The sequence below is a fragment of the Gymnoscopelus microlampas genome (genome assembly GCF_963454915.1).
Source record: "Gymnoscopelus microlampas genome assembly, chromosome: 1".
Classification (NCBI taxonomy): domain Eukaryota; kingdom Metazoa; phylum Chordata; class Actinopteri; order Myctophiformes; family Myctophidae; genus Gymnoscopelus; species Gymnoscopelus microlampas.
In genome coordinates, this window is record NC_139962.1 from 19,989,834 (window position 1) to 20,013,465 (window position 23,632).

General features: G+C 39.7%; 1 protein-coding gene across 2 annotated transcripts in view; it reads left to right on the forward strand.

Annotated features, from left to right (window-relative positions):
- The window catches only part of gpc5a (glypican 5a), a 118,559-nt gene that overhangs the window by 61,762 nt on the left and 33,165 nt on the right, over window positions 1-23,632 (forward strand). For both annotated transcript variants that reach the window (XM_084057973.1, XM_084057974.1), the window contains exons 8-9: window positions 6,671-6,791; window positions 22,317-22,479. In XM_084057973.1, the coding sequence (XP_083914099.1) occupies window positions 6,671-6,791; window positions 22,317-22,479 (284 nt within the window). The remainder of the gene's footprint in view (window positions 1-6,670; window positions 6,792-22,316; window positions 22,480-23,632) is intronic.

Genomic DNA, 23,632 nt, shown 5'->3' on the forward strand with positions numbered 1-23,632 from the left:
TGGTTGGAGGAGGGGGACATCTATCCCCATGCCTTATTAGCATCTATTTGTGTTCACCTGGCTCCACTCCTGAGGGGGCTCGATGAATGATCATGAAACAGTGATATGTTGTGCCCGGAAGCCCAATCAGTGGTGAAGTGTTTTGCTTTAGACACTTCTGCTTCTACTGTTTAATGAAGGTGGCCCTTTTGGCTTTTCCCCCCCTTTTTGATTATCTTTTGGTATGCTAGGAGAGTCTGTAGAGAGACAGGAAAGCTAGGGCAGAGAGATGGGAGTTACTGACGGGAGTTGGATTTGATTTTGGGTCCTCGTGACTCAGAAAGGGTACTTTTTGATTTGTTTATGCATGCAAGTCCTCATGAATTCATAACCATCCTCTTAATGTTTTTCTCTTCATCCCAAGGAGCAGGCATTGAAATTGGACAAGCTTGGTCAATTTATATGGATGAAGATGGCAGAGACAGAAAGGGAAAGTGTTTTCCATTCGTCCGTGTGATGATGTTGATAATCGGCACTAGACTGAATCCAAGGCTTGGGAATGGAAACAAGTATATCTCTGTGGGATGTATTATGTTTTGCAGTGATAGAATGTTGCAAGCAAAATGTACCTTTTGGGAGGATTGAATGCCTTGGAATTTAAACCTAAAAGGAACACTATATTTGGTTCGGCATGTTGACCATTAGTGACATTATAAAAGGCACTAGGAAGTCAGGCTGTTACCACATGATTAATTTCAGACATTATTACAGTCAATGGACCATTAGCGTCTGTAAATATTGCACCTTTTTACTGTCTGGTATTATGAGGACGCTGTAGATCAAAGTTTTACATCTGTCCTCATAAAATACCACAAAATTGTGGAAAGAGAAGATATTTAAGAGGAGTTAGAAAAGTGGCATTTCTATTTTAGTACTTTTAACATTTTCATGACATGTTTAGCAGATGTAATAGCCTAAATAAACACACAACCACTGCAGTAACCGACTGTCGCTACTAACTAATTTCTGTTTGCTTATTTTATATTGGGCCTTTGACAATGACATCTCAGGTGGTATGTACTGCAGTACCACACTTTGAAAATAAGAGACAGCACAGTTTGGATGTTATAAGTAGCCTAGTAATGTTCTAAGTTCTAAGCTGATTATCAAGTTGGTGTCTCTCTGTGATTAACTGGTTCATAGCTTAAATTTGGCTGATGCATGAATGCTGTAGAAAATGTGTGCAATTGTAATTTACTAGATTTACGCTACACTGCCTTCAAATCCAGTTCTATATTGCGCTTATCAGAGCAATGGTCACCATGTTATGGCCATTTTAAATGTTAGAACCTGCTGTAACACTGCTGTAGTGCCCCACATTTTATTAATTAATTTATTTAATTTGGTTTGACTATTGTCATGGCAGATCCCTGAACAGCATTTCGGCCATGTTTGGTGATGATTGGAGCAACGGTGTGCCTGTGGCCCTCGGGGGACCCTGACGTGGTCCCTGGTGTGACTATTGTCATGACAGACCCCAGCCAGAACAGTGTTTGTGCCAAGTTTAGTGCTAATTGGAGCATGCACTTGCAGCACCCTGTCCACTGGCACATGATGCGTTCGGGAGGTAGGGGCAAAGAAATGATCAGAGTGGGGGAGAAATTGCAATTTCACCCACTTCCTATGGTTGGATCAACTTCCGTTATTTACTGTTGGAGTCCTTATACCCAAAAATGGGGAGGTAGGCAGAGTTTTGGGTCTCTACGACCACTTCCTGGTAAAACGACCACTTCTTGGAAAGTGAGCAGATCCACTTCCGGGTTGCACCATTGAACTCCACACCCCTCAGAGAATGTGTCGGTGAAGTTTCAAGGTAATCCAACAAACCGTAAGTAGGAAATAAACCGGAAGTGTCAATTTTTTATTAAATTGGAATTGGGTGAGACCACCCATACTGGAGTTATGGCTGTTTAAATCCAGCCAATAGGAATGCAAAGGGGTCGGGCTTCAGCAATTACAGCCCCTGGTGTGGCTATTTTGATGGCAGATCCCTGACCAGTGTTGGTGAACTTGTTGCGGATCGGAGCAACGGTGCGCCTCGTAGGTCCGGATGTTACGTTTGTGACCACCGTCCACGGTCCATGGCGATTTTGATATAGGATAACACAACAATTTTTATGTGCGGAAATAAGATACATGACATCACACACAGACTCAATGGAAGTCAGGGTTTCCCCTAGGCATTTTTTGGGCTGGCCATCTTGACCGACAGGATTATATTTTACTAGCCAAAGAATAATTTATATATTACAATTAACGTCACATGCGTGTTTGCAGATAGGCTACATGCACACAACTGATAATTATACCTTGTTACATTAGCACTGCGCTTCTTTCCACTTTATCACAGATGCAATCTGTTCCTGTTTTTATAGTTACCTAAATAATATCTATCTACTCCATCATGCAGAGGTGTCGCTTGCCAAGAACTGAATAAAGTGGGCGTGATAACAGCTTGCCTGACTCCGTCTCACAGTATCAACAAATTAATATATGTTTTGGGCTGTACATCTCATTCAACCTTAATATGCAAAACCTACAGCTTTTCTTTTGTTAATGTTAATCATGTCATCATGAATGATGGCGCAAGGAATGTTGATTACTTACTTTACTTGCTTGCATAATATCCACGACCCATACGACTTCAGGTCCCTGTTTTATTATCGTCAATTGGGTCCGGTTTGGTTCAGATTCTATTACCTTGAAACCCCGTTTCTGTTTATCATAACAATCAAGCGAACCAAGAAGACCCATACTCAGCGCTGATTAGGAGGAGGAGACGCAATCAGCTCGATTTGTGCTTCGCTGTATGACGGTGTTGTTGCGTATCGGAAATAGCAGACATACAAGCTTGTAGGTCTGATATTTTCAATGCACGACACCATCGTCCGACGAATAGGCTGATCTATCAGATAACTGCAGTGCACAGCAATAGCAGTCTGCCGGGAATTAAACCATTATGATTAAATGGTTGTAAACTACGTATTGCAATCATGCAATGTTGTGTTACTTTATCCAAATAATAATATTAATAATGGCTTAAATTATAAAATTGCCTAATAACAGCATTTTCCCAATCGGCCATGGTGGCCTGTGATCTTTATAATTAAAGGTAGGGTAAGTGATTTTCTTTGGTTAAAATAATTGTTAAATAGCTCTATATTCTGATAGTACTCATTGTTGCTATAGAGTGTTTGTTCAGTAAGAGGAGTCTCCATGTGTCTCCACCTCTTTATTATACAGAAAATGCATTTTCAGGTTGGGATACCAATTTTATCCAATCAGGATAGGGAACTCAGTCAGGCTACAGATTAAACAAGTTAAATTGGAAGTGATGACACTAAGAAATGAGCAGACAAAATTGGAACTGGAACACTATAAAATTGTAGCTGATAAATGGGTACTCTCTCCTGATTGGCTGAGAGTTTGTCACCTACCTGAAATTTTATTTTCTGTTTATTAAAGAGCTGGAGAGACAGGGAGACACCTGTTACTGAACAAACACCCTATAGCAATGATTACTATCAAAATATAGTGCTTTAACCTTTTTAACCCAAAAATATCACTTACCCTACCTTTAATGGCCAATTAAACATTTTATCGGTCAATGGCCTGTTTTGGGCTGTACATCTCATTCAACCTTAATATGCAAAACCTACAGCTTTTCTTTTGTTAATGTTAATCATGTCATCATGAATGATGGCGCAAGGAATGTTGATTACTTACTTTACTTGCTTGCATAATATCCACGACCCATACAACTTCAGGTCCCTGTTTTATTATGGTGATACCAAAAGTTTAAAACGTCCTTCATTGAGCACATACTGTACGTATGGGACACACAAATTGACGAGGTGTCCCAGTTTTGCCTCTACACAATGCAAAGACAAAATTGATTTCATTTAGACCCATAGGGGGTTCCACAAATGTGACAAATGTCACTGTGTGTTGCCGTTTTTTCTTTTGGGGAGTCATGTGACAATGAGTGTGAAACTGCATTTTGATATTCTACTGTTTTACTATTTTACAGTTGCAATACAAATTACTATACAATACATTTTCCAGAGATCTCACCAAGTAGCAAAAGTTTTTGCTGCATGCACAAATCTGTCTCAGCACTCCCGTCTTGAGAACCAACTACCAGCAATTTAGTAAAAAAAAAACGTACAGTTGCCTGACACAAAATGACCATTACCCACCAACCAACTATCAGACCATGTTAATTACAACTGCTGCCTTGCCCTTCAGCTCGCCTTGCCTTGGCATCAGTCAATATAGCTTCAAGGTTCAGGGCTTCCTAGTAATTGGAACAAACATGGCAGTAGCCATGTTTGAAGCTAAATCTTTGCCAGCAGCAGTATTGATCACTGTTTTGTCATTTTGTCACGGCTTTCAGTAAAGGCACATGCACAGCCTACCTTCTGCATACCCATACTAGCCTTGTAATTGGCATTATGATAAGCCTTTATTCAAAGACAGGCTGTCACTACCTCACTGTCTTAAGAAAGTTTTGTTGTGATGAATTTTAATTAATGAAAGCGACACCACTACATGTCTCACCAAATTAGCCCTTGGCAAAAGCTTACAGGTTGTGGACTCTAAACAGCATCAAGTTCAAGAAAGAGCTGATATAAGCTTACATTTGAATTCATAATTTCACTGAATTGTCCTATCACTGTGAATTAGTTATGCCACCCTTATTACCAGCTCAGCTCTGGATAATTGAATGAAACAAGATGTAGTTTGTTTTATTTATGGGTTCTTTGTTTGATGCATTAACAGTTGCATGGGTTCCATTGCTGTCTTGCCTGAAGGTTTGTCTGGCCTTTTGAGCTCATGAGAACAGGCTGTTTGAAGGAGCCGATTTGCTCAGTGACAACCACAAAACAGTTGTTGTTGCCTTCAAAGCCATCAACCATCGTGTCCAATTCTGCAGCATATATTATTATTGATATAACCCTTCACCTTCAACACTTTGTATAGGCCTAAGCTGAAAGAGGGGGAGGGGGCACGCATACATTTATTATGAGTAGTAGGGGCCCACAACAACTCTTTCACCAGGACCAGCTTGCAGCTATTCAGATATACTGTACAACTTTTTGATGTCAAGAACATGAGCGCTTTTTAATGGCTGGCTGAAAGGTGGTCGCAGTGCATATCATCTCTGTGCTCTGTACTGGGGTTTGTCAAAAAAATTACATAATGTCTAATAATTTAGAAAGATGTCTGGAAGGAAGTGGTGTTCTTTTTGGGGGGTTTATCATCTCTGAACAACCATTAGAGTACTGTAAATTAGGATATGACTGCACTAATAGGAACTCATACTCAGCATTATTTGTTGAAGAAGTTCAAGTTTGGCAAAAATGGATAATCAGCCCAAAAAGAAAAGGGGAAAGCCATCAAAAAGGTGATGATTGAAAATTTCAATCTATGACTCGGTAGCAGTGAGAGCAGAGATGAGATGCAAACCAAGCATCCCTTTGGGAAGAGGGATATGGATTAAAGGATACTGCTGCTGTCTCCACGGAGACACAGGCAATCACACAGCTGTTTCATATCCTCATGTAGGTTGTGGTTTGGTGCTAAGCTTTGCACTCACTGTGGAGAATAAATGATGAGTATGATTAATGTTTTTTCTTTTAATCTATGACACGTGGACAGGCCTACATTTTCTGGTGCCGTGGAGCCCCATGAGAATCTTTGTATTGCACTGCAGACCAGTAGCATGTTAGAGACGTTATTATGGCTGTGATTATGGTTGGGGTTCCCAATGGCATAGTGAAACATATTGCTTTGAGAGAGAGAGAGAGAGAGAGAGAGAGAGGTGCATGATAAGAAGTTTGTATGCACACATGTTTTTTTTTTTTTTTGATCCTCTTGTTTTGCAACATTCTGTCATTTAAATAAGATAGTAACAAATCTCTCATATTTATAGACTGGCCCGACACATTTTCATTGGGTGAAATTGGGCACAGATGGCTCTGATGTAATCTCTTCAGTCTGGTATTAATCATGATGTAGAGGACCAATGCAAAAGACTGCTGCAGTGAAGGTCACAAAGAGGTTAATTTCTCTATATTCATTCCATAAGACTATATGTCTCAAATTAATAGGCGGATATTGAGCGTATAAAAAGGTTCTTCAAGTACAAATGAATAAATAGTAAGCATTGATATCCCTATTTGCTAATACTTATATCTGCATGTTTATAAGAGGTAGACAAACACATTTGTTTTGTAATCAATTTAAAAACAGAACCAAGGATAATTTAAATTCCAGTGTACAGTATATCAATAATTTCAGTTTGCACTCACACATTTCAGTGTCCTGTGGGTATTTGTCATTTAATCTTGTTTATTGTATTAACAACAGTGGGTATGCTGCGTTGTGCATTCGAATATTGCCTTTTTATGAGTTCAGAATGTTGTTTATCACAGTGATTTTTATGTTTCTCAATGATACTGGTATAAAGACTTTTATTCTGACCGGATGTCAATTTGAGGTTGTTATTTGATTTCGTTTAGTTTTGACTGATTGCTGGTACATTTCTCACGATGATGCTTTTGCATTATTGAGGTCATATGAACGCACTCATGTATCTCCTTTTGTCTCATATTTCTTCTTCACACAGTTACACCCTGCGAGTGGTGGGCAATGGGATCAAGGCTCAGACTGCAAACCCAGAAGTTAAAGTGAAGGGAACAGACCCTGTAATAAATCAGATCATAGATAAACTGAAACACATCAATCAGGTAAGACACTTGTCTTTATGTCTCTCTCTGGCCCATTCTCCCCCTTTTTATGTTTTCCAGTATACAGTATCTTTCTGTTCTGCACGGTTTACTTATTTCTCAGAGTTAACGAGTGTTAACCTCCACTCTTTTTATATCCGCCAGGCCAGAAGGCCAGGAGGATTATGTTTCACCCTTGTTTGTTCCCAACTCCCAGAGATTAAAAGAAGGGACACTTATCCTGGGCGGGTGGCAAAGCCACGCGGCCGAATTTCTTTCCAAAATGCATGGAAAACTATGCATTATACCCCTATAACACAATAAAAACACAATGGTCTTACACCTGCATTAGGCAACTATTCAATTATTAAATCCCCACATAAGCCACGTCCATTTCTGCCTAACGATATTTTCTGCCATTTTGCATTTCAAAAACACACTTTTTGCTACGTACTCCTGCAGAGATAAAACTCACACAAATCGCTAGATATTATCTCTGGAGTAATATTTTTTCATTCAGATGTTTCATGTTCCATTCCAAATGACTATAATTGCCTAAATTTGAGTCAAACATTGAGGGGCCTCTAAACAATGCAGAGCCAAAAGTGATTTCACTTAAACACATAGGGGGTGCCACAAATGCTACAAATATCAGTTTTTGTCGAAGAAACATTATTTTGTTTCACCAAATTAGGTACAAATGATCTCGGGTGTCATAAGACGATGAGCGTCAAACATGGTTTTGATAATCCATGCGGTTTGCCTGTAATTAGCTTCCAAAATTAATGGGAGGGGCCTATTTCGTACAAAAATGCCATATGTCATGAATGCAATAACCAAACAACCCCAAATTGGAATCACATACTGTATGATGAGGGGCCTCCAAAACCACATTCACTTCTGCCCATAGAGGGTGCCACAAATCATAAAGTTGCTCCGTATTGATGTAGTATAAATGCTGTTTCATCCCGCAACTTCCTTGGGTCCTGACATCTGCAATCCATGATTTACACAGCCCTGGCTAGGCAACCCAGCCCGGTGGAGATATGCACCCGTTTCTAGTTTTTGTTTGTTTTGAGTGCAATTTTAAGTTAATCATCAAAAACCTAAAGCTGCTGTTTTTATTTGTTTTGTCTTTTTTGTAATTCGATTAGAGTGTTAACTAGTTTACACCCTCGTCCATCTTGCCGGTAAGTAAGGTATAATAGAGCAATATGGTCTCCAAAACACAATCAACAGAGCACTCCAGGGATGAGAAAAACAAAACAAATCAATGAATACATATTTACAAATCCATTTGAGCCCTTTTGTGTACGTTCCCATTTACACAATTGTTGTTTGCCCCCTTTGACCAAATCGATGTTGTTTTTCTGTCAGCCAGCCCGGTTCTACGCACTTCTATGCTGTTGTGGCTTGGTTTGATAACTCTGTCTCTTAGGATGATTAGATTAGGACAGTTTACTGTTCCCACCATCTCTGCTGCAGCAGTGACAGCAGTAGCAGCAGCCGTGGCTGGGTGCTTGAGCAGCCGTGGCTGGGTGCTTGAGTAGCCGTGGCTGGGTGCTTGAGTAGCCGTGGCTGGGTGCTCGAGCAGCGGCGCTGGCTTCCTCGTCTGTTCGCCTGGGTTCCCAAGAGGCAGGCTGCAGGCGAGGTCGTCTCTGTTGACCCAGTGTTGGCATCCCTCCCTGTCTAATTCACACCATCTGTGGGGTGTCGGAACGCGTTCATAAATCCATATCGCAGCCATTAGAGCTGCTTATCTGCCGTCCTGACGTGTGTGCAGCATTTATTTTTAAATCTTAAAGGTGTTTATGTCCTTGTGTTTGGGAATGTATAAACTATGTATGGACTATTCGGCACCTTTGAGTGTTTGTTTACTGCACAGACTACACCAGTCCCAAACAGTGCTGATCGTCAACTAAATCATTTATAATCTGCTGAGGATAAAGCCCATTTGAAATTCAGCCTGAACCTCAATGTAATTTTTTTTTGCACCCAAGTATTTCTTCGCTATAGCTCAAGCTATTTGTTAGCATATCTTGAGCTTGTAGATCTATTTGACCGATTATTATTATTTTTATGGCAACAATGTTGAACATTTTAGAAAATTTGCCCAAAATAGGCACCTTTAATGTGGTTAAACAACCTGATCACCATCATCATTGGACTGTGACTTATTTGTTTTCTATGACTCACCCTGGTGAAATCTTTCAATGGAGCTTTTGAAAAAATAGGTTATTAAACTGTCAACAATGTCTACTACTTCTAGAAATATTGACAGTACTCTATATTTAACAACTTAAACCATGTACTTTTTCTTTTACTTTACTTTACATGTACTTTGACCGGGGTCACCCAGGACTCCGTACTTGGCCCTTTCCTTTTTTCCCTCTACAGTCTGCACCAAATCTTTTAGCTGAAAATAGCTGATCTACAAGCTCTCAACGTGTCGCGATGTGACACATTGTGAGCTTGTAGATCATCTATTTTCAGTGAATGTTCGCCTATTATGATATGCCCAGAATAGGGACACTTGAGTTCATGTGGTTAAGAGCATTGTGCATTGCCTTGAGCATTGTGTCTGAGAAAAGAAAAATTGAGCGATGGGAGGGAAATATAATGCAGATGGACCTCACATTCATCTCTCAAGGTGAAATTATTGCACTTATAAAAACGCCTGCATTGAGCATGTGTTGAGAAGATAAGCGTGATGTATGCATGCAAAAGCTCATTTCATTTTCCAAACAAATATCATGAATCTACTCCTGTTTCGTTTATTTCACTTGACCTTGACTCACAGATGCTCAGAAACGCCCGCACCCTCCTTAAGCCCAAATGGAAACAAATCATTACTATTCAAAGCAGTGACTGCAGCAGAACACAAAACAGCAACGCAGCTATTGACAAATTCATCATGCAATCTGAGAGTACAAACTCAGGATTTCATCATCTTGCTCATCAGCAGCTTCCTCCTATGAATTATTTGTTGACTCGTCTCCTCTCTGCTCACCCCCACCCCCAATGTGGTAAAACCCATCAAGAATCTATAAGTAGGACCTGCCCCTGTGTCTCTCAATCAAAATCAGGGGCAAGCAGCTCCTTGCACAGACCGTGGGTTGAATTATTTACCAGTCATTGATGTCGTGGTTGACCAGCAGTTTTCTTTGTGAATTATTCATTTATCCTGTCCCCCTAGTTCACTGAATTAACTTTGAGAATGTGTGCACCTTTTATTGGTTGCATTCCTGAACTTGAATATGACATTGTGCCATTAGGCTGGCCGAGACAGGTTAGGAGAAGGGTGAAATATAACTTAATACTATTTAGCTTGCTTTCAGAATGTACTGCTATGGTGTGTCAGGGGAAAGAGACAAAGTGCACACGACCACGAGCAGAGCAGGGTCAATATAATGAATTTATTAGAAGGGAAGAAGAACAAGGCTTACAGTGAGGTGAGGCAGGCAGGGGTCAAAACCAGGACAGCAGTCCAAAACAGGCAACCTAATCCAAATAGGGAGCAGGCAATAACCCAAAGGTAGAAGGTCAAAAACAAACAGGTCAGGCACACAGGAGAGGTTCCGAGATGGGAGTCCAACAGCACATTTGGATTTAGTTTTAGTCACATAGTCTTTTGAATAAAATTCCATTTAGTTTTTGTCATATTTTAGTCATCTGAAATGTTTTAGTTTTTGTCTAGTTTTAGTCGACTAAATTTCATAAGATTTTAGTCGACTAAATCTACAGTTCATTTAGTCGACTAAAATGTATTTTGGCGGTGCCTTGATGGCGTCGTAATGGCTGATTTCACACTTGGTTGCATGCTGAAAATAGCCGATCTACAAGCTCACAACGCGTTGCAGCGCGACGCGTTGTGAGCTTGTAGGTCTGCTATTTTCAGAGCACAGCACCCGTCACAACGTTAACTCTTTTATTGCCAAAAACGGGAATTCCCTTCCGATGGCTCTATGGCTATCATGGCCACGGACGGAAATTACGAAATTATTTAAAAAAAAAAAAAAGTTTTTTTTTAATTTATTTATTTTTTATATATTTATTTATTTTTTGTTCTTGTTTTTTTTTGTTTATCTCAAAGGAACTAGGAGATAACGCTATCCAAAAAAATGCTGCTCCATTCACTTCAATGTTAAAAAACAAACAGAGGAAAAATGCACCTTTTTCGTGGCACTAGGACGACACAGTCTGAAATAAGTGTGGCAATGAAAGAATGACTTGTATTTTAGTTCTACTGGATCTCTTCTCCACTAGTCCCTCCCTAACATTTTAGTCTAATTTTTATTAGTTGACGAAATTGTCATTATAGTCTTAGTTTTAGTCGTCATAGCTTAGTTTTTATTTAGTTTTCGTGAGTGAAAAAGGTAGTCGACGAACATTTTTCGTCATAGTTTTAGTCGACGAAATCAACACTGGAGTCCAGTCCACACAGAACAAGCACACAGTACCTGGCAACTCGGAGTATGAAATATACAGAATACTGAAACGGAACACAAAAGCACAGACTACTGCCTGTAGGTCAGAGAGCTAAAGTAGCAATGCTTAGAATGTGACAGAGGGAGAGGGAAGTTTAGGAGCAGAAGGGCTGACGAGGGGAAGCGGGAAGTCTGGGAACAGACGAGAGTGGGCGGAGTGAGTCAGGAAACAGCTGAGCTAATGAATGGTGTGGGTACAGGTGAGAGTGGGCAGAGTGGGTCAGGGAACTTTTCTAGTTATTATTATTATTATTATTATTATTATTATTACAACATTCTTGGGATTGGGTGCCATAAAATAAAGTGCATGGATAAATATGAATGAATGCTTACACTGTTGGAATTACATAACAGTAATGACATTTATTTCATCTCCCTATTTTAAGTCTTTGAAGTGGTCTAAATGTGTCCATTTCCTATCAACAATATAAAAAGTGATAACTTATTGGCTGCAATTTTCCAGGTCATAGTAGTCGTCTATAAAACATGCTTGTTTTGTCTTCTTCAGCCAGGGACAGCTGGGATGCCAAAATAACCCATTCACCAAGCAAATGCTTCCGATTATAACCGAAACCTTTCTAGAAGTTCAGCAGTGATTCATTAAGCCATCTGATCATCTAATCATATTGAGAAGGATAGCAGGAAATAGTGGTGTTTTGGCTCTTTAATTCACAAATGTAATTACTTTAAAATTGACAGTGCTGCAGACACACATCTTCTTTAACTATATAAATCACATTTTATTTCCCCCAATCATATAATAAATGATCATGTCCATTTACGGTTCATTGCAGCAAAGTACGAGCCATATACTGTATATTAAAAGAAAAATCCAGCCAACAATAATTTAGCTGTGCAACTGTAGATTCATATCATTTGAAAATTATGTATTCTTATTCATGTTGGAGAATAATGTTTGTGTAAAAGTTGCATGATCTTTCATCATATTAAACTGACTTCTTCATTTTGAAACACACGCGCACACACACACACACACACACACACACACACACACACACACACACACACACACACACACACACACACACACACACACACACACACACACACACACACACACACACACACACACACACACACGCAATGTTGTATTGAAACATACAAAACAATTACTAATCGAATATTTATCATTCAAAAAAGATTCATAAGAATTGTAAATAAAAAAAACGAACCAACTCTTTATCAAACTAAAAGCACTAAAATGCAAAGATCTGGTTGACCTTAAAACAATTCAAATAATGTACAATAATGTACAATGTACAACGTTGTTCCAAATTAGAGAGAGTCAACAATACAATTTGAGAGGAGTCTGTATGTTTAAACAGCAGTTAATGAGGACCAATGTATTATATATCAAATATCACTGTATTTCTGTTAGGGGTTACTCTGTTGAACAAATGCAGAGAAGAATTGATACAAAGTGCGACATAGAATATGTTAAGACCTGGAACCGTGTCATTTTTAGATTTGAGCTAAACAGCATTATTTTACACTTTGGGCAATTCAAAAATAGCAGATATACAAGCTCATAGCGCGGCACCGAGTGCCGCGCTACGAGCTTGTAGATCTGCTATTTTTGAAAAATCGTGAAAATGTGTGCAAATCTTTGAATATATATATATTTCGAAATTGAAATTTTTTAACTCAAATCTTTGCTTCTGGGGGTCCCTGGAACAACATATTTTGATGGGGGTCCGCGGCCAAATACATATAATTTTGGGGGTCCTTGAAATGAAAAAGATTGAGCAGCACTGATATAGAGCGTCGCAGTTCCCGCCCACTTCCTGGTGCCGGAAGTAAATACTCGATGCATTTTTCCCATTGACTTTTACAAAGATATTTATATAAATTAATTTAAGCCTAGAATCAAGCTATCCAGGATCCTGGTGAATCATGACCATAAAACGTTTGATTCTGTGAAAAAACTTTTTTGAAAACGGCAAAACAAAGGGTATTTATTAAATATAGTATATCATATCATTAAATATAAAATAAAATAAAAATCACAGAAAAAAATGTTTTATGGTCATGATTCACCAGTATCCTGGATGGCTTGATTCTAGGCTTAAATTGATTGATAATATAAATATTTTTGGAAAAGTCAATGGGAAAAATGCATCGAGTATTTACTTCCGGCACCAGGAAGTGGCGGAACTGCGACGCTCTATAGAAATATACGTTTTTCAGAATACTGTTGGGATTTAGGAGACATGTAGAATCGGCTTCAGGTCTTAAAGGGTTAAACAATGTTTAAATATGTATCAAATACGTAGATATAGGATAGAATAGCTTGTTAGGTAGGAACAGTGTATAGGTTTTGATTTGGAGCATCATTTTGACTGCCTTGTGTGCTTGATTGTTTGTTCGTTTAGATAAATGAAAAATGTAATTTATTGTGTCAGTGTGTAATTGCACGCTTTTAGGCTGTGTACAGAGTGGGAGTGTACGCACACCCCCTCAGGCTGCCAGTCTCAATTATCCGGTGCTGGAGAAAAAGGTCAGACTGATTCTAGAACAAGATCTTGTTGATCCCCCCGCCACCCCCCCCCCCCCCCCCCATCTCTCTCGCTCTCTCTCTCTCTCTCTCTCTCTCTCTCCACACTATGATATTATGCTTTTGCGAAGATTATTAACAAATGACACAATACATCATTACTACAACTATTACAGCATCTGCTGCAGCAGTTCTGTCTCAAGAGCAGTAAAAGCATCAGAAAGCTATCAGTGTTAAAGACACCTTTAAATGATAAAGACTATCAATCGTTCAGAATCTTCATTAAGGCTGGGATACTTTGTTGTATGGGAGAAGAGTCAGATGACAAAACTGCAAAAAGTCTACCATACAGGGAACTACTTGGTCAATGCATGGCCTTGATAAAAAGCGGTTAACTACTATTCTACAGAGAAAACTTTAATCACCTGAATTCATTTCTTTATAAATGACTACTCTAAGAGAAAAGGTGTGACAGAAGAGCAAAATAAAAGGACAGATACCCAGGACAAACTAGCACAAATGCAGGGAATTAGCCTGTATCTCTCTCCCCCCCCCCCCCTTTTCTTCCAGTTTCATTGATTAACAGTCATATACATGATATATGGCTCTTTATTCAAATTGACCCACCTTCAATTCAATTCAGAGATGGAGACCACATTGGGACCTTTTTGTTCTCATCCACATCACTGACATGATCAATGCTTCTTGTTGTGTTTGCTGATCTTAATAGTTTGGGCAAAACTTGCTTCCAAATGCCTCCAATTGCACAAACTATATGCAGTGTAACTATTCTCCCAAATGGACCCTTATGGGTTTCCTTACAAATGTACCCTCATGGGTACAATTGGGATTTTACTGGGTAATTAGAATAAAATGTATTAATTTCATGTAAACACTTGATTTACCAAGGTAACCAAGAAGTATTTATGAAACAGTGGTTTCAAACCAGTGGTTCAGTTCATCAGACATGTTCACACTTGAAAATACACTCCTCAAGATACTAATGCTGTAGCTACTTTTGGATGATTTTCACAGTTAAAAAACCTTACTGGCTTACGTTGGCCACATTTAATATGAACCCTCAATATTGTAACATATATGACAGAAAATAAGGAAAAGCATAAGAGATCCCCTTTAAGTTAGACCCTTTTCAGTAGCTGGAAGATTCAACATCATAATTTAATTGTCTCTGGCCATCTGCAACTGAAATATGCTGTATATAAGCCATTTAGTTTTTGTTTATGAATGTCTTAATCAACTACGCTTACTTTCCCTACCTTGTATTCCCCCCCCCCCCCTTTTTGCTTTTCTTGAGATCACAAATTCACACATTACACACTTTCATGTTGACCTTCATGTTACTATTGACATTGTTTGGTCTTTATTTAGGTGCAGTTCTTGCCTGTGAAATGTAGTTATTACCAATAGATATAGATTTAACGACTGTCTGAAGTTTCTCTCAGTATTACCTAACTCTCACTTGCGAATGCACACACACACACGCATGCCCGCACACACACACTAAGTTAACAGACAACACCGTACATTATCTCTCCTTTCTCCTTGTTGAGTTTTTGACATCATATACTTTCTTTCCTTTGTCATGTGTATTTTTATGGCATACAGTAGCTCTCAAAGAGGTAACCATCCCCCTGGACCGATCGGCGCAAAATTTGTTGTGCACACTGTCACTAGGGTAACGTAGAATGCCAATTCATTATTACTGTATGTTCTAAACTTTTTTAAATGTTGCCCAAGTATGGAATCATATGTCATGAAATGCACAACTGGTGTCATAGATCAGTAGTTTTCAACCTTTTTCATATCAAGGTCCATTATTTATTTGGCATTTGAGCCACGGACCACCATTTTATGAGATTTAGCCTCTCAGACCCAACACTTAGAATATTTTGTTATTGTTGGCCACAATTCCATGCCGTATTGATGTGGTACCATTAGGAGAGATAACAGGCAAACGTTGATCAAAATAACAATTATTGAATTAAAGGTAGGGTAAGTGATTTACTTTGGTTAAAATAAGTGTTAAATAGCTCTATATTCTTAAAGTACTAATTTCTATAGAGTGTTTGTTCAGTAAAAGGATCGAGTCTCCCATGTCTCTCCAGCTCTTTATTAAACAGAAAATGCATTTTCAGTTCTCTCTCCTGATTGGCTTAAAATGTGTCACCTACCTGAAAATGTACTATATTCTGTTTACTAAAGAGTTGGAGAGACCCCTGTGACCGAACAAACACTCTGTAGCAACGATACCTATCAGAATCAGAAAAATAATATATATAACAAAATAATATTACTTGCCCTACCTTTAAGTAATGCAGATGTTTAACAATGATTTAACTCTTGAGAGCGTTAAAGGAAAGGGGTCCATTTGGTTTCATTTTATCATTTTGGTTTCATTTAGCTGGGGACCACCTGGAACTCCCTCAAGGACCACTGACCACTGGCTCTTTTGAAGCCATGATGAGTGAAGTGATTGACTGAATTCACAGTTATGACATAATGATTTTTTTTCTATTAATCATATAATGTTCCTGTAAGTATAATGGGCCGCCCACACCAAGCATAATAACCATATCCTATTATACATTAGACAAAAGTCCCAGCTTCCGTCCACATTCATTTCCCCTCGCCACTAATTTCATTGTTTCCGACTAAACACAACAACAACAACCAGCCCCCGTACGCGGCTAGGGGGCTGGGCGCCCGGACCTCTAGTAACTATAAATATAGTTATTAACTTTCAACCACAACTGTAATGAAAACATCAGTGTGGATGCCCACATAATTTAGTTATTAGACAGTTAAAAGAATAGAAAATAACAACTTATACAGAAAAATAGTGCAACACAAGAATCTAAAACCTCACTAAATAGCAGCAGCAAACAGAACATTGTTCAGCTTTGGTTTAAAAGAACTGAGAGTTGTAGCAGACCTGACATTTTCTGGGAGTGTGTTCCTGTGTGCTGCATATAAACGTTGCTTCTCCACATTTAGTTCTGACTCATTCATAAAGCAGACCTCTCCCAGATGACCTAAGAAGTCTGGGTGGTTCATGAAATATAGTTTGGCCCTAAACCATTCAGTGCTTTATAGACCAACAGAAGTATTTTGAAATAAATTCTTTGACACACAGGGAGCCAGTGTAATGACCTAAGAACTGAACCACTTTCTTGGTATTAGTAAGGACTTGAGCAGCAGCGTTCTGAATCAACTGCAGCTGTCTGATCGATTTTTTAGGAAGACCTGTAAAGATATCATTACAGTAGTCGAGTCTACTGAAGATGAATGAATTGTCAAGTTTAAAAAAAGAAAATGTTATACCTTTATTATAGATAGAGAGAGAATTGAGGAGTGACACACAGCAAAGGCCGCTGGGAACGGGACTTGAACGCGTGACACGCTGTCAGGCTTCATTGTAGCCTAGGTGCCTGGACCGCTATGCCAGCGGTCCAGGCCAGTTTTAACACATGCAAAAGACATGCTTTGTCTTTTAAACTTAGACGTGTAGCATTTTTTGTGTGAAAGTGACATTTCAGGTCAGTGGGTATGTGCGCTGTGCAATTCAGTTGCTTTTGTACAGTCACAGCAGCAAAACATTTGTTATGTGGATAGACATTATAGTATTGTATTGGATCCCGTCTCTCCCATCTGCATGTGTCTGAATCTAGCGGCATCTGTTTTGTGAGGGGAAAATGTATTCCTCCAATCACAGGAGCCTCGTTGTTGAGTCCTTCAACAGACTATTTAGCAGGTATTTCATGGCACATTCTAGATTTGGTCATTTTTACCAAGTATTTTATATATATATATTATTATTTTTGAGCAGTTATAATTTTACCATGATTTTTTATAAAAGCTGCTTTAGTATACACATTTCTCTGACAATTGTTTAATAGCAGTACCCATTTGATCTCATGTTTCTAACTTACTGGCCCCCAAGGCAAATGCTTTGAATAGAACATGCGCATGAAAAACATAATCCATCCCCCCTGGGCACTACCAGGAACTACATTTTCCACCGGAAACATTTAAGTCTAGATAACATAGATCCTTCCAACCATATCCACATGTTTGAGCAGCTTAATATAAATTTAGGACTTCAGACAAGTACCGACAGCATAGCAGAAATAAATCTGAGCTCTAAAGATAACATCCGCTCCCTGCAGTGGTCTTAATTAGTCCACTCTACAGTCTGCATATATATTTCATGTCATTTATTATCTTAAGCACAACAGTAGTGATAAAATGAGTATTTTGTCCAGTATTTTGGTCCTGCATGCTAAGAATGTAAAGACACAAAGCTGTTAAAATCATAGGTTTGTCACCCATTACATGGAACATAGTTAATAGTTTTCTATAAAACACTGTTGTATTAAAGCAACTAGAAGTTTGGCCGGCTGCGCCGGCCTCACATCTAGCGCCCACGCCCACGTAGCGTCCACGCCCACGTAGCGCCCACGCCCACGTAGAGACCACTTGGCAGCGCCGATCACTGGCGTAGCGTCATGAGGGCTAGTGGGGCCATGGCCCGGTCAGTGAAGATTTGCCAGGAAAATGAATTCTGCTCCGACAACAATAGACACAGCCGCCGGCCGCCAGTGACGTTACTGAAGTGATACATTGGCTGGCCCATTCACACCTTTTACAAAGCTAAAGCTGCCTACTCCTGCCTATCAATGGTCCAAGTGTGACCTGTAAAGTAGCCTATCGTAGTCTGTAGGAGACATAAGCATGTCCTAAGAGGAGTCCAAAAGAGAATGGATCCTGGGAGTCATGAATTAAATTACAGAGGTGAGTAAATAACTACATGTGCTCAAGTACTGCACTTTACTGGATATCTATCTATCTATCTATCTGTCTATCTCTCTATCTCTCTCTCTATATATATATACATATCTAAATGGCGAAATGGCTGGGGGGAAATGGGCAATATATTGTTATTTAATATTGTTATTTTATTATGAGTATTAATAAGTTATGATGATTAATTATGTCATATGATTATAATTTTTGATTAAGATATATGATCTTATAATAATCATGGGGCATGTATAATCATTATCTAATAATCAAATAATAATACAATGAGTCATCATACATCTTTTCGGTGGCGGGTGTTATACGGAAATGTGTGACCCTGTACAATCTGGTCAAAATGGCGGCCGTTTGTGTGTTGTTGCGCGCGTACACACACACACACACACACACACACACAAGGAATGTGTGTGGAGATGGCGGCTGTTTTTGTGTGTTTGCACAACAGTGCATGTGGACACACGAATGGTGAGTTGGATGCGTCTTTTAATAATCAGAAGACACACACACACACACACACACACACACACACACACACACACACACACACACACACACACACACACACACACACACATACACACACACACACACACACGGACGGACTACTGAACGCTTTTGTGGGTCTTTGCGAAATCCCAAAGTGGAGTTTTGGTCATTGGAACGGTGATGCACGTCACCCCTTTGTGAAGTGGGTATTTTCAAACCCTGGAGTGGATTTAGGGGAGCGTCAGAGTGTTTGTGTTGGAGCGCCTCAGTGCGGCTGAAGAGTTCATGTGCAACCTCTTGCATGCGTGGCTGTGGCTTTACAGTTTTCCATTTTCCTTCGCCGTGTCTGTAGGTCTCCAGGGACCCCCAAGGGTCTCCAGGGAACCCCCAAGGGTCTCGCGGGACCCCCAAGGGGTCCGTTATGTTTCGCGGGGGTCCGAAGGGCTCCACGATGTTTCACGGGTGTCCCAAGACTCCAAGGGGTCCGTGGAAAGAGGGGAGCACAGGACACTCAGCGTTGCCATGTCCTCTGATTATACGCGCATTTGCATTACTTTTCACCACAGCGTTGCCATGTCTGAAAATCATAATCGACTTTGCCCTACTTTCACACAATACTCTCTCTCACACTGTGAGGTGGCTGTAAGGTGGATCTGCGATGCGAAGTGGACGACGCGGCCCGAATCGTCTAAAGCCTGAGTAGACGATAAAATGAACAAAGTTTTTTTTTAAAGTGAAATATCCCTGTAAAAGTACCAATACCACAATGTAGAAATGCTCTGTTACAAATAAAATTCGGGTATTAAAAATATACTTGAGTGAAAGTACAAAAGTATTCGCATTAAAATATACTTAAGTACCGAGAGTAAAAGTACTCATTATGCAGAATATCCCATTTCACAAGTTTTCAAATGCATAAAAATGCTTTGAAAATAGCCGATCTACAAGCTCACAACACGTCGCTTTGCTATTTAGGCCTAAAAGCCTAAATAGCCTAAGTATACGGGCTGAAGTGATTAATGTATGTTTTGCAATAATAATCAAAATATACAAAGTCATTATTAGTAAGTTTAAAAAATTGTAGTGGAGTAAAAAGTATAATATTTGCCTCTGAGGTGTAGTGGAGTAGAAGTAAAAGTATTGAAAATTTGAAATACTCCAGTAAAGTACAAATTCCTCAAAAGTGCACCTAAGTACAGTACTTGAGTACGCGTACTTAGTTACTATACACCACTGGCTGATATGCTGCAGATATAACAGCTTCAGAACTTGCATTGGATAGTGAAAACAAGTCAAACGAACTCCCTCCTATGATGGTAAAACAGTCCTTCGTTCAGGTCAAGACAATGTTTTTTATTGCCATGAATGATACACTGATACTGATACTATTATACTGTAGCAGGACTCCCTCATTCCACTACATTATACCTGTGGAAAGTGTTGCATTGGTGAATCTATCTCTGGTGGGACGCTATTTTAAAGACGTCACGCACATATCGCGTAACACCTACACTACAGGTCACACAATGGACAATTGATATGCATCTAATATACATTCCTATGTTAATTCACCTGGTGTGACACCCGGCAGTCGGCAGCCTTTGTAAACTTTGTTGAGGTGTGAACTTTTAAGGGTTGTTTTTAATCGATGCATATGCGTGTGTGTGCTCCTGCTCAAAAGACTGACGGGACGGTGTGTTACAGCGTACAATGACCAATGCAACACTGCCTGTGGGGCTCTATTCAGTACTGTACCTTTGTGATGACCCAATGGCATTAAAGTGCACTTGCACATTCTTTCTCCTCTCTCTCTGCCTTTATGTTTCTATTCTTCATACATTATATACTTTTCACACACACACACACACACGCAGGCACGCGCACACACGCGCGCGCGCACGCACGCACACACGCACGCACACACACACACACACACACACACACACACACACACACACAGACACGCACACACACACACACACACACACACACACACACACACACACACACACACACACACACACACACACACACACACACACACACACACACACACACACACACACACACACACACACACTTAACACACACTTAACCGAGGGAAAAGGCTATTGTCCCTTTCATCTCCTTGGAAACTGTCATCTTCAAGCTCTCATGTTTGTCTCATGCCTATCTCCTTTTAACCTGACGCTACCAGATCCAAACAGCTTGCTCCACACATTGTTTCACAGCTGTCTTGAGGAACCTGGTTACTCAATACCGCCACCTCTGGCTGGGTCAGGTTAATCTCCTTTTGGTCCCCTGTGCACTGGCCAGTTACTGCAAGATGCAATTTCCTCTGTAAATTGAGATCAGAGGTTACAATTAGGATGTCCTTTACTGTAAAGTCTTCCTGGATTGTGAAGCAAACCTCCAGCTCCCATGTCATGTGGAAACGCACCATAGTCCATTTGATCAAAGATCCCTGCTTGCAAATGCTACAGTACACAATTAAAAGTTTAAACAAACACAGCACCTTACTACTTGTGGTTTTATAGTCACTTCTTTGTTATAGCTGAGAACTAGGGAGCTCAGTAAGGCTATATCACCAGCATAGATTTGTTGCAGCTCCCCCGTGGCTCAGCTGTGGCATTAGCCCTGACATATCTACTCCCCTGTATCGAGCGACGACAGTAACTAATTAGCATAGACACTACCTTTCTGATCAACACAAAGCACTCTCTCTTGTCCTCTGTGATTCACCATGAATTTAAATGAGGCAATTAGAGCAAGCATTTTGCCTGGTACAGAGTTCACTAAGCCTTTGATTGAGATTCGACTGCGGGGCAATATAGTATAGAGTTTAGTAGCCCTGCAGGCCTCTGAGGATGGAAAAAGTGGGCTTCCTCTAACTCACGCTATAAGATCATTTCCACGATGATAGTGGAGGATGGTAGCCTATACAGGCTAAATACAGGCTAAGTTTCCCCAAAAATCAATTAGATCAATGATCATATGAAATCATATATAGTCACAGGGGTGAAATATATTTGTTGCTGTAGTATAGTTCAATAACTCTAGCAAAGATAGAATTAAATGCCCTGAGACTAGATAGAAAAGTGCAGATATGAGTCATTGCCTAAGTGAAATATTTGGCACAGAACATGGCCCTTTAAATTCATGTTTTGTATGCATTTTTTTCAAAAGCTTAATTATAAAGTGCATGTTTTTCATTTGCAGCTGTTGCAGGGAAAATCAATTCCTAAGTTGGGGACGTTGGATCAGATCGAAACAGGAAGTGGAGATGCTGAAGGACACTACAGTGGTGACTGTGATGATGAGGATGGTTGTAGCGGTTCAGGGGGTGGCGAGGTGAAGAGGAAGGTCCTCAGAGTCTCCAAATGTAAGTCACCTTTGTTCTCCATGGCCCTCTATTTTGGTTTTAACACACACTTAACCCTGGGATATCTCAATGTATTATGTTAAAAGTATCAAATGGAGATTTCTTTCAAAATAACTCACGTTTTGCCCCCAAAAGGCAAAGTGTGTGTCCTTGAGGCCTAATAAACACGCATTTCCTACCTCATTAAACATTCACAAATTTGTATTTTTGGAATGTTTTGAAAGCTGCATTGTTTATACTTGGCTTGAGGTGAAACAAGCATAATAGATAATGTGCTCTGAGTATTCTATTACTACTTCTGCTACTATCTACAACAGTGTTTCTCAAATTGGGGTACTAGTACCCCTAGGTTTTTGTTTTGTCTGGTATTGGCTATCAATTTATCCCATGTTCATGTAATCAGTTCAATTAGGAATTTATGATCTAATAAATTGTCTTAGATTCGAAACCTGAATCCAACAATGAATGTGAAGACATGTTTGAGGTCAAACAAAGTCTGTGACATAATCAGCCAACCCTCGTTTTCAATATGTGTTAATACAGGGAATTCCCAGTTGACCCACAACCACATTTAAAACTCAAAGGTCACATTTGCCAATGGAATGAGCTTTTACGTTTTTTTGTTTGTTTGTTCAGATCTAAAAATAAAAATGATTTGTACAATATAGACCTTAAGTGGTGCAGTTTGGTAACACTATATCTGCAACATTCCCTCCTGTCTCCATTTTATGACATAATAGTTATTACACATAATGGTTGCTCTGGGGTAATTATTCCAATCAAAGCTTATCATTTAAAAAGTATTGTTCCCTTGAGGTGACATCTGTATTGTATGATACAGAAGATTTATTATGTTCTCATTTTGTATCGCCTTTCACTCTTTGTTTCTCTAACCCGCAATGGATCCTCTTCTCGCCTTCTCGTTTGGTCTCCATCAGACATGCTAACAACCTGATTAATCACCCTATCACACATCGCCCAGGGTAGGTGCGGTGGAGGTCATCCAAACAGACAGACTCTATAAATGTTTCCTCTACTGCCTGTCAGTCTTATTCAAGCCTCAGTATCTCAAGGAAGATGCTGAGAATTGTTTTGGCATTAGGGGAGCTGACGTCTTATCACCTCTGCTTTTTGTAGTATGTACCATCACAAA